The 11,441-nt window shown below is 43.9% G+C and overlaps 1 protein-coding gene across 5 annotated transcripts; it reads right to left on the bottom strand.

Moving 5' to 3' along the window:
* Nucleotides 1-492: 492 nt before the first annotated feature.
* hspa1b (heat shock protein family A (Hsp70) member 1B) lies at nucleotides 493-11,252 on the bottom strand. 5 transcript variants are annotated; one of them, XM_049003113.1, is made up of 3 exons: nucleotides 11,142-11,251; nucleotides 10,011-10,689; nucleotides 493-2,035 (listed from the first exon to the last, which is right to left on the bottom strand). In XM_049003113.1, the coding sequence occupies exons 2-3, from the start codon at nucleotides 10,625-10,627 to the stop codon at nucleotides 721-723; spliced, it is 1,932 nt and encodes a 643-aa protein (XP_048859070.1). In that variant the 5' UTR covers nucleotides 10,628-10,689; nucleotides 11,142-11,251; the 3' UTR covers nucleotides 493-720. The 5 variants fall into 5 exon arrangements, with proteins under 5 accessions (XP_048859070.1, XP_048859069.1, XP_048859068.1 ...); XM_049003112.1 differs by having other exon boundaries at nucleotides 493-2,049; nucleotides 10,025-10,689; XM_049003111.1 differs by having other exon boundaries at nucleotides 493-2,334; nucleotides 10,310-10,689; nucleotides 11,142-11,250.
* Nucleotides 11,253-11,441: the final 189 nt, after the last annotated feature.

Below are 11,441 nucleotides of genomic sequence, written 5' to 3'. Positions count from 1 at the left end.
TTGTTCCCTGCTTTGTGCCCGTAGCCCCAGAGATGGGCTGAAGACCACCCACAACCCTGAATAGGACAAGTAGGTTCAGAAAATAGGTGGAATTGACCTAAATTATACATCCATTCATCTTCAGAGAGCTTATATCTGGGTAGGCAAATGGCCGTCAGATAATGAGACCGCATGTGGCTTCTGTGCCTGAGATCAGAGAGTCACCGGTTTAAGTCCGGCCTTGGCTGCCAAGCTGCCGTTTTTCTACATATGTGTTTGCGTGTCACGGAGAGTAGGAGGGGGCAGGCAAAGAGAGAATTTCCCCATGGGGATTAATAAAGTGTCATTATTATAATGTCTAAAACGTATGATGGTCTGTCGATAAAGCAATAACAATATAAATGAAGCCAATGTTTATCCAAAGAAATCAAAATGACAATATCTGTTATTTAAGAGCCTGGCACAGACAGTAAGGAATTGCGGCACAATTAACTGGCCACACATCTTTGAAAGTTTGAAATATATATATATATATATATCTTTTAATTAACCTTATTCAGGATTAAAGAAAATGGTAAACAACACTCAATTAAGGCATTTTCTGTACTTATAAAAAGGTACATTTTCTGTAATCTGGAAATAAAGGTACAATAGCTTAAATAATTTTTTTTACATAAAATAGTTGAAACTTTAAAGATAAAGAGTGTAATTACAATTCTGTTGTACAAAATTTTGCAATGTTTAATCCACCTCTTCAATGGTTGGGCCCTGAGAGCTGGACGCGGAAGTTGACCGAGCCTGACTGCCACAGCTCCCAGCTGGCATCCCTCCCTGGTACAGCTTGGTGACAATGGGGCTGCACACTTTCTCCAGCTCCTTCAGCTGATGTTCATATTCTTCCTTCTCAGCCAGCTGATTGTTCTCCAGCCAAGTGACGGCCTCGTTGCACTTGTCAATGACCTTTTTCTTGTCATCCTCACTAATCTTGCCTTTCAGGTTCTCATCCTCCACGCTGCTCTTCATGTTGAAGGCGTATGATTCCAGAGAGTTCTTGGCAGCGATTTTCTCTCTCTGAAGGTCGTCCTCAGCTTTGTACCTCTCTGCCTCTTGTAGCATCCGCTCTATATCCTCCTTGCTCAGACGACCCTTGTCATTGGTGATGGTGATCTTGTTCTCCTTTCCAGTGCTCTTGTCAACTGCTGACACATTCAGAATGCCATTGGCATCAATGTCGAAGGTCACCTCGATCTGGGGGACCCCCCGTGGGGCCGGAGGGATGCCGGTGAGATCAAACTTGCCCAGCAGGTTGTTGTCCTTAGTCATGGCTCGCTCTCCCTCATACACCTGGATCAAGACCCCTGGTTGGTTGTCAGCATAGGTGGTGAAAGTCTGGGTCTGTTTGCTGGGAATGGTAGTGTTACGTTTGATAAGAGCAGTCATGACTCCTCCCGCCGTCTCGATGCCCAGAGACAATGGAGCCACATCCAGCAGAAGTAAGTCTTGAACATTCTCAGAGGTATCTCCCATTAGGATGGCTGCCTGAACAGCTGCACCGTACGCCACTGCCTCGTCCGGATTGATGCTCTTGTTCAGCTCCCTGCCGTTGAAGAAATCTTGCAGCAGTTTCTGGATCTTGGGAATTCGAGTGGAGCCTCCCACCAGCACTATGTCGTGGATCTGCGACTTGTCCAGCTTGGCATCTCTCAGGGCTTTTTCCACAGGTTCCAGAGTTCCTCTGAAGAGGTCAGAATTCATTTCCTCAAAGCGTGCCCTGGTGATTGATGTGTAGAAGTCAATGCCTTCAAACAGAGAGTCAATCTCAATACTGGCCTGGGAGCTGGAAGACAAGGTTCTCTTGGCCCTCTCACATGCTGTGCGCAGCCTCCTCAGCGCCCTTTTGTTCTGACTGATATCCTTCTTGTATTTCCTCTTGAACTCCTCCACAAAGTGACTGACCATGCGATTGTCAAAGTCCTCGCCACCCAGATGGGTGTCTCCCGCTGTGGCCTTCACCTCAAAGATGCCATCCTCGATGGTCAGGATGGACACGTCAAAGGTGCCCCCACCCAGGTCAAAGATCAGGACATTGTGCTCCCCCCTCTTGCCTTTATCTAGGCCGTAGGCGATCGCAGCTGCTGTGGGCTCGTTGATGATCCTCAACACGTTCAGCCCAGCAATCACTCCTGCATCCTTGGTGGCTTGGCGCTGAGAATCATTGAAGTACGCGGGAACAGTGATGACAGCATTTGTCACTCTTTGCCCCAGATAGGCTTCTGCAATCTCCTTCATTTTCACCAGGACCATTGAGGAGATTTCTTCTGGGTAGAATGCCTTGGTCTCTCCTTTGTACTCAACCTCAACTTTGGGTTTTCCTCCATCGCTGATCACTTTGAAGGGCCAGTGCTTCATGTCGGACTGCACTACAGGATCGTCAAACCTTCTGCCGATCAGCCGCTTGGCATCAAAGATGGTGTTATTGGGGTTCATGGCCACCTGGTTCTTGGCGGCGTCTCCGATGAGCCGTTCGGTGTCTGTGAAGGCCACATAGCTGGGAGTGGTTCTGTTGCCCTGGTCGTTGGCAATGATTTCCACTTTTCCATGCTGAAACACCCCCACGCAGGAGTAGGTGGTGCCCAGGTCGATGCCGATTGATAATCCTTTAGCTGAAGACATCGTAAGTCTCCTATAGCAAAATGAAACAAATGAGTAATGTTTGGGGAAAATTAAGTTTTTGCCTGAAACACAAAAATAAAAACAAAACAATTAACCATGTTCGTTAGCGGTGCCTGAAGTCAAATTAGTCCACGATATTGTAAATGACACTTACACAAACCATGAACTCAAATTTAAACATACTAATATATAATTGCTTATTAATAAATAAAAATTACAGAAATATGTTTTTGTGCGAAGATTTTTACTGTAAGAAATAATCGTTCACCTGTCTGATAACATTAAATCACGCATAAAGTTAGAAAAGCGACAAGAACACGATTTCGTTATTTTCATCTTAAAACATTAGAATACCTACTCCGCAGCATTCAGTGAAAGTCCTGATATACACGTTTTAACATTTGCTTTCATAACGCTATTCTACATTTAGCACTTTGAAACGCGTATATTATTCGCAATGGAAATGATTACAGTCTGCCAAATATTCCGAAAATCTCTGCCATCATACTTACAGTGGTTTCTCTCTGGGGTATCTGCGCGCGCACTCACTTCGCTTCCAGCCGCGTCTCGGTCTGCGCTGGGAAGCCGGCTTGCGCTCTTATATACCCACCTGCCGCTCTTCTCGAACTCTCGCGGCTCGTCCCGAAGCAGCCGGACTCATACGAGCCGAAACGAGTCGAAGTTTCCCGACTCGACGAGCCTTTTCGCGAAAATGCTGGAAAAGCGAGGGGCGGAACCGGGTGTAGGGGGCGGGGCCAGAGACAGCCTGGTGACTGTTCCTAATCTTGAGTGCATGTTATCGGTCAGAAACATATTTTAACGTAGTACTAACTTAGCATTATGTTTGATTTGATTTGATTAAATATTCCAAGTTTCAATCTCTCATGCATCTGGTGTGACGCGCTTTCAGACTGACGCAAAGAAATCTTACGGCAAGTGTATTTTACACTAGTATAAGCCTAAAATCAGCGTCACCAAAAGCGTTGGTGTAGTTTGCAAATCCTACAGATTATTTAAAAGGTAATACATCTTTTACATACATATAAGTGCTTGTGTCTGGGTGTGCAGACTTGTCTCGAATTGAACGTCTCACTCCGGTCAGCTAACCAAAGCTGGTAACCTTGATATTATGTGTATAAGATTCGGTATAACTATAGTTTCTTTCTCCATTTACATGCCCGAAGTGTCTTTAACTGTTATGTAGAAACGCAATTATATTAAAAATCTATTTATTTGTTGCATGATTAAAATTATTTTTAGAGAAGAGTAACAACCGTCTAAGATATTCATACGTCAGAAACAAATCCACTAATGTCTATTCAAAACTTAAGATGAGATCATGATCAATGATCCTTCCTGTCTTTTCCCGGATATGCAGGAAAAGCAGGGAGCCTTCAGGTGACATTTCCCCGCTAAAGTTCCCCTGTTATACGTGGTCAGTCCTATAAAAAAGATGAACCGTATCGTACATTATACATTTCATATAATAATTCGCATTGTACCATACAGTCTCACACAAGGTCAGAACGGCATCGCAGTGCCCAGTCAACGTTGATGACCATCAGTGATATAGCGGTGTCTTGGTATGTGGACATACTGTTATATACTGTATAATCGCGTGTACTGCTGTGTAGAAGCCTGGACGAGAATGAGAAAAACAGTAACATCGATACGGAAATGGGGGAAAAATAAAAACATTCCCGCGGTAACAGCTGACTGGAGATTATCTTTAAGGTATTAAGCGAGGATGGTAATAAGGTGTATGGTAACACTGTGGTAATGGAAACGAAGTCGCTCGTGTATGCATATTCCTATATCTGTTGTATTAATTATCAGTACTTTCGTTCTGTTAAATTATTTGTTCTTACTCCAACACCACCTGGTGGCTGTGTCAAGAATTTCATAATTAAGATATTTAAAGACAAATATGAACATGATTAATTTTACCTGCACTATTGGTGTGATGATGAATGCAGGATAAACAGTGGGTCTGCGTTTGGTTACTTACATTACAAATCGTATATATCACACAGATAAATAAATATGACAAAATAACAGTCCGGGTCACACATAGTATTTATTAGGCAAATCTTTGTCTTTCTTCAAAGCTTTGAAATGACTAATATGTAATAGTCATTTAAAATGATATTTTGGAGGGAACAAAACTCATCTAAGCTATTGGTACACAAAGTATATCCTATCAATTTGCATTCCAAATTTAAGATAAAAAATGGAGCAAAGGCAGAAGGCTGCCCAGTGCTTTACATCACAGTGATAACTGGTTTTCACAAAAGGGTCCTTCTTCCATGTCTGCAGTCTCTGGCACTTCTCTCTTAACTGCACGTTAACTTGTCAAAATTAAGTTACATTTTAATTATTAATTGTCTAAAACAAATTGCAGTTTTTATGGCTGTCTACCCTGTTATATAGCTTTACCATTTTTGGATGGAACCAATCCAAATCGCATACTTTTTTGAGAAGCACAATAGCAGGAATCCCTCAGAGGGGGCATGCCGTTCCCAGGCTGTAAATCCCCCAGCAGCTCCCGAGGCAGACCTGGCGTGTGAGGATTAGTCACCTCATGTTCCTTAGTAGGAATTTTGGTGGAATTTTTCATTTTCAGATAGTTAAAACTAAATATAAAATACAAAAATCAAAAGTCTATTTTTTTCAAACAAGAAGCCATCAGCTTTTTACAGTTACTGAATTACAATGCAAGTGCTATGGATTGTATTGCAAAATTAGGGAAAAGTTCAGCAAGATAACTGTAATATTGACTAATGAAATGAATGAAACTGCCTGCTTTATACTCTAATAATTCTTGGGGACAAAAGGGATGCATTTTGAGAAACATATACATAAAATATGTTTTGATAGTTTTAAATGTTATTTTTTTGCTTATAGTAATATGCTGATATTTACTTACTTAAGTTCACTGATGTCAGTGCATACAGATCATGGATTTCCTATGATTTTTTAAAGTGTGGGGTCCAGTATTACAGCTAGCAATTAATATACTAATCAGTCAGTATCACGTTTCAAATCAACAAGCAAATATTAAGCCTGATGTCACCCCGGATGAAGAACTCTTCCATAGTATCATCTAATGGTTTCATAGACATGATATGGATACCAGCTAAAAGTTCTACTTCCTGCAAATTCCATGAACTTGATGTGCAAACAAAATGTTAAAATACTGCAGTGATATATTTATATTCTTAAGAACAAAATACATGTAAAAATGTGTCATCCATGTGCTCTCTGAATGTGTCACATTTTTGTAGACTGACAGACAATCAGATTGCTTTACTTGTTTGAAAGATATAGTAGGAAACTATATGAGTCAGTAAGAACTAAATGGAGAAGCACTAACTGTGTGATCAAATTTAAATGATCATAAAAATAACATCTGGAAATGAAAAGCACGATTTGCAAATGTACTGACAATCATCTGGGCTGCCCTTAGAACAGTGTTTCACAACCCAGTCCTCGGGGAACCCCGGCCAGTCCACGTTTTTGCTCCTTCTCAGCTCCCAGCACCTGTATCAGGTATTCGGTGTCACTGATTGGCTGAGTGCTGGGAGGGAGCAAAAACGTGGACTGTCTGGGGTTTTTCGAGGACTGGGTTGGGAAACACTGCCTTAGAAGACATCCATCAGAAGGCAGTTTGTAGTGAAGATTCCTTCACTAATTACTCCTTCCCTCAGTCAAGGAATGGCAGTTTGGTGCTGGGAATCTACAACGCACCAATGATAAATGAGAGAGGCAACATGGCCATCCTTGTTTTTGAGAAAAGTCTGCCATTTGCAAACCTTTACTGGCAAATGACTTACAATGAGATCTTCTTAGTACACGGTTTAAAAATTGGTCCATGGCAGATAAGGACAGAAGACAGCTGGTCATCATAATGAGGCTCATTCTCAATGGCTTTCATTCAGTGGCTTAAAATGCAGTACAAGGACAAAAAGGCAAAAAAGGCACGCCAGAAATATGGTTTGAACAAAATCCGCACTGACAGGAATACACAATAAAGGGTTAGCCCAATCAATTCCTCCCTGCAACTCTAGATCCTCATTTGACACCATTTCACGCTCGTATTAAACTGCATCTTACAATACATTTAAAATATTTAAAGAAATATTAACTGGGATAAAAAATGTGAAATTGTTAAAAAAGAGATAATTGTTGATTACTTTCTTTGTGTATGTGTGATGCTTGAATCCCCCATAGTAATTCTACCGATATATTTACACAGCTGTGTATCTTGGGGCATGTACAGTAGTTTGTTTTTAGTACCCTGGATTAATGGCAGGTGCTTTGCTGCATTCTACAAAAAAGCGAAAGTGAAACAGCTCAACTGAAGGGTGGTCGCCGTGTAAAAAAGTGAGAAGATACGTTGCTGGGTAACGCACTAGATTGCATTTAGTAATTAGGAACTGTTTATAATGTTTTTTATACACATGTTCATTACATACGGGTCCACGTGTTATGACAGTATCCCCAGTATTTAATATGGCTTAATTTGTCCCTATATAAATAGATCTCTACATTTAAATTATTGTGTTCCCTCCAACATCAAACTCTTTCCGATGTCATCGAATATAACGCAATATACCCGCTGGGATTGGTGAACAAATTGGGCTTACTAACACTTAAAGGAACAAGAACATTTTGTCTGTAACGATTTACATGGCATAAGTGAACTAAATGGGGTGGCATGGTGGTGCAGTGGATAACAGTGTGCTTTCTCACACCTCAGGGACCCGGGTTTGAGTCTTTGCCACAGTGCCGTGTGTGTGTGGAGTTTGCAGGTTCTCTCAGTGTTGTCATGAGGTTTCCTCTGGGTGCTCTGGTTTACCCCCAGAGCTGAGGCTGACTGGTCTTCCCAAATTGCCCATAGGTGTGTATGAATGTGCCCTGTGATGGGTTGGTGCCCCATCCTGAGTTGTTCCCTGCTTTGTGCCCGTAGCCCCTGAGATGGGTTGGTGCCCCATTCTGAGCTGTTCCCTGCTTTGTGCCCGTAGCCCCTGAGATGGGTTGGTGCCCCATCCTGAGCTGTTCCCTGCTTTGTGCCCGTAGCCCCTGTGATGGGTTGGTGCCCCATCCTGAGCTGTTCCCTGCTTTGTGCCCGTAGCCCCTGAGATGGGTTGGTGCCCCATCCTGAGCTGTTCCCTGCTTTGTGCCCGTAGCCCCTGAGATGGGTTGGTGCCCCATCCTGAGCTGTTCCCTGCTTTGTGCCCGTAGCCCCTGTGATGGGTTGGTGCCCCATCCTGAGTTGTTCCCTGCTTTGTTCCTGTAGCCCCTGAGATGGGTTGGTGCCCCATCCTGAGTTGTTCTCTGCTTTGTGCCCGTAGCCCCTGAGATGGGTTGAAAACCACCCACAACCCTGAATAGGACAAGTAGGTTCAGAAAATAGGTGGAATTGACCTAAATTATACATCCATTCATCTTCAGAGAGCTTATATCCGGGTAGGCAAATGGCCGTCAGATAATGAGACCGCATGTGGCTTCTGTGCCTGAGATCAGAGAGTCACCGGTTTAAGTCCGGCCTCGGCTGCCAAGCTGCCGTTTTTCTACATATGTGTTTGCGTGTCACGGAGAGTAGGAGGGGGCAGGCAAAGAGAGAATTTCCCCATGGGGATTAATAAAGTGTCATTATTATAATGTCTAAAACGTATGATGGTCTGTCGATAAAGCAATAACAATATAAATGAAGCCAATGTTTATCCAAAGAAATCAAAATGACAATATCTGTTATTTAAGAGCCTGGCACAGACAGTAAGGAATTGCGGCACAATTAACTGGCCACACATCTTTGAAAGTTTGAAATATATATATATATCTTTTAATTAACCTTATTCAGGATTAAAGAAAATGGTAAACAACACTCAATTAAGGCATTTTCTGTACTTATAAAAAGGTACATTTTCTGTAATCTGGAAATAAAGGTACAATAGCTTAAATAATTCTTTTACATAAAATAGTTGAAACTTTAAAGATAAAGAGTGTAATTACAATTCTGTTGTACAAAATTTTGCAATGTTTAATCCACCTCTTCAATGGTTGGGCCCTGAGAGCTGGACGCAGAAGTTGACCGAGCCTGACTGCCACAGCTCCCAGCTGGCATCCCTCCCTGGTACAGCTTGGTGACAATGGGGCTGCACACTTTCTCCAGCTCCTTCAGCTGATGTTCATATTCTTCCTTCTCAGCCAGCTGATTGTTCTCCAGCCAAGTGACGGCCTCGTTGCACTTGTCAATGACCTTTTTCTTGTCATCCTCACTAATCTTGCCTTTCAGGTTCTCATCCTCCACGCTGCTCTTCATGTTGAAGGCGTATGATTCCAGAGAGTTCTTGGCAGCGATTTTCTCTCTCTGAAGGTCGTCCTCAGCTTTGTACCTCTCTGCCTCTTGTAGCATCCGCTCTATATCCTCCTTGCTCAGACGACCCTTGTCATTGGTGATGGTGATCTTGTTCTCCTTTCCAGTGCTCTTGTCAACTGCTGACACATTCAGAATGCCATTTGCATCAATGTCGAAGGTCACCTCAATCTGGGGGACCCCCCGTGGGGCCGGAGGGATGCCGGTGAGATCAAACTTGCCCAGCAGGTTGTTGTCCTTAGTCATGGCTCGCTCTCCCTCATACACCTGGATCAAGACCCCTGGTTGGTTGTCAGCATAGGTGGTGAAAGTCTGGGTCTGTTTGCTGGGAATGGTAGTGTTACGTTTGATAAGAGCAGTCATGACTCCTCCCGCCGTCTCGATGCCCAGAGACAATGGAGCCACATCCAGCAGAAGTAAGTCTTGAACATTCTCAGAGGTATCGCCCATTAGGATGGCTGCCTGAACAGCTGCACCGTAGGCCACTGCCTCGTCCGGATTGATGCTCTTGTTCAGCTCCCTGCCGTTGAAGAAATCTTGCAGCAGTTTCTGGATCTTGGGAATTCGAGTGGAGCCTCCCACCAGCACTATGTCGTGGATCTGCGACTTGTCCAGCTTGGCATCTCTCAGGGCTTTTTCCACAGGTTCCAGAGTTCCTCTGAAGAGGTCAGAATTCATTTCCTCAAAGCGTGCCCTGGTGATTGATGTGTAGAAGTCAATGCCTTCAAACAGAGAGTCAATCTCAATACTGGCCTGGGAGCTGGAAGACAAGGTTCTCTTGGCCCTCTCACATGCTGTGCGCAGCCTCCTCAGCGCCCTTTTGTTCTGACTGATATCCTTCTTGTATTTCCTCTTGAACTCCTCCACAAAGTAAGTGACCATGCGATTGTCAAAGTCCTCGCCACCCAGATGGGTGTCTCCCGCTGTGGCCTTCACCTCAAAGATGCCATCCTCGATGGTCAGGATGGACACGTCAAAGGTGCCTCCACCCAGGTCAAAGATCAGGACATTGTGCTCCCCCCTCTTGCCTTTATCTAGGCCGTAGGCGATCGCAGCCGCTGTGGGCTCGTTGATGATCCTCAACACGTTCAGCCCAGCAATCACTCCTGCATCCTTGGTGGCTTGGCGCTGAGAATCATTGAAGTACGCGGGAACAGTGATGACAGCATTTGTCACTCTTTGCCCCAGATAGGCTTCTGCAATCTCCTTCATTTTCACCAGGACCATGGAGGAGATTTCTTCTGGGTAGAATGCCTTGGTCTCTCCTTTGTACTCAACCTCAACTTTGGGCTTTCCTCCATCACTGATCACTTTGAAGGGCCAGTGCTTCATGTCGGACTGCACTACAGGATCGTCAAACCTTCTGCCGATCAGCCGCTTGGCATCAAAGATGGTGTTATTGGGGTTCATGGCCACCTGGTTCTTGGCGGCGTCTCCGATGAGCCGTTCGGTGTCTGTGAAGGCCACATAGCTGGGAGTGGTTCTGTTGCCCTGGTCGTTGGCAATGATTTCCACTTTTCCATGCTGAAACACCCCCACACAGGAGTAGGTGGTGCCCAGGTCGATGCCGATTGATAATCCTTTAGCTGAAGACATCGTAGGTCTCCTATAGCAAAATGAAACAACTGAGTAATGTTTGGGGAAAATTAAGTTTTTGCCTGAAACACAAAAATAAAAACAAAACAATTAACCATGTTCGTTAGCGGTGCCTGAAGTCAAATTAGTCCACGATATTGTAAATGACACTTACACAAACCATAAACTCAAATGTAAACATACTAATATATAATTGCTTATTAATAAATAAAAATTACAGAAATATGTTTTTGTGCGAAGATTTTTACTGTAAGCAATAATCGTTCACCTGTCTGATAACATTAAATCACGCATAAAGTTAGAAAAGCGACAAGAACACGATTTCGTTATTTTCATCTTAAAACATTAGAATACCTACTCCGCTGTTTTCAGTGAAAGTCCTGACATACACATGTTTTAACATTTGCTTTCATAACGCTATTCTACATGTAGCACTTTGAAACGCGTATATTATTCGCAATGGAAATGATTACAGTCTGCCAAATATTCCGAAAATCTCTGCCATCATACTTACAGCGGTTTCTCTCTGGGGTATCTGCGCTCGCACTCGCTTCGCTTCCAGCCGCGTCTCGGACTGAGCTGGGAAGCCGGCTCGCGCTCTTATATACCCACCTGCCGCTCTTCTCGAACTCTCGCGGCTCGTCCCGAAGCAGCCGGACTCATACGAGCGGTACGAAACGCGTCGAAGTTTCCCGACTCGACCAGCCTTTTCGCGAAAATGCTGGAAAAGCGGCGGCGGAACCGGGTGTAGGGGGCGGGGCCAGAGACAGCCTGGTGACTGTTCCTAATCGTGGGTGCATGTTATCGGTCAGGA

The sequence above is a fragment of the Brienomyrus brachyistius genome, unplaced genomic scaffold (assembly GCF_023856365.1).
Source record: "Brienomyrus brachyistius isolate T26 unplaced genomic scaffold, BBRACH_0.4 scaffold74, whole genome shotgun sequence".
Classification (NCBI taxonomy): Eukaryota; Metazoa; Chordata; class Actinopteri; order Osteoglossiformes; family Mormyridae; genus Brienomyrus; species Brienomyrus brachyistius.
Note: the sequence above shows the minus strand (reverse complement) of the source record. Positions and strands in the feature narration are given on the sequence as shown.

What these genes read in the sequence shown, in the direction of transcription:
- hspa1b (XM_049003110.1), bottom strand. Translation starts at nt 10,627, where the DNA reads ATGTCTTCAGCTAAAGGATTATCAATCGGCATCGACCTGGGCACCACC.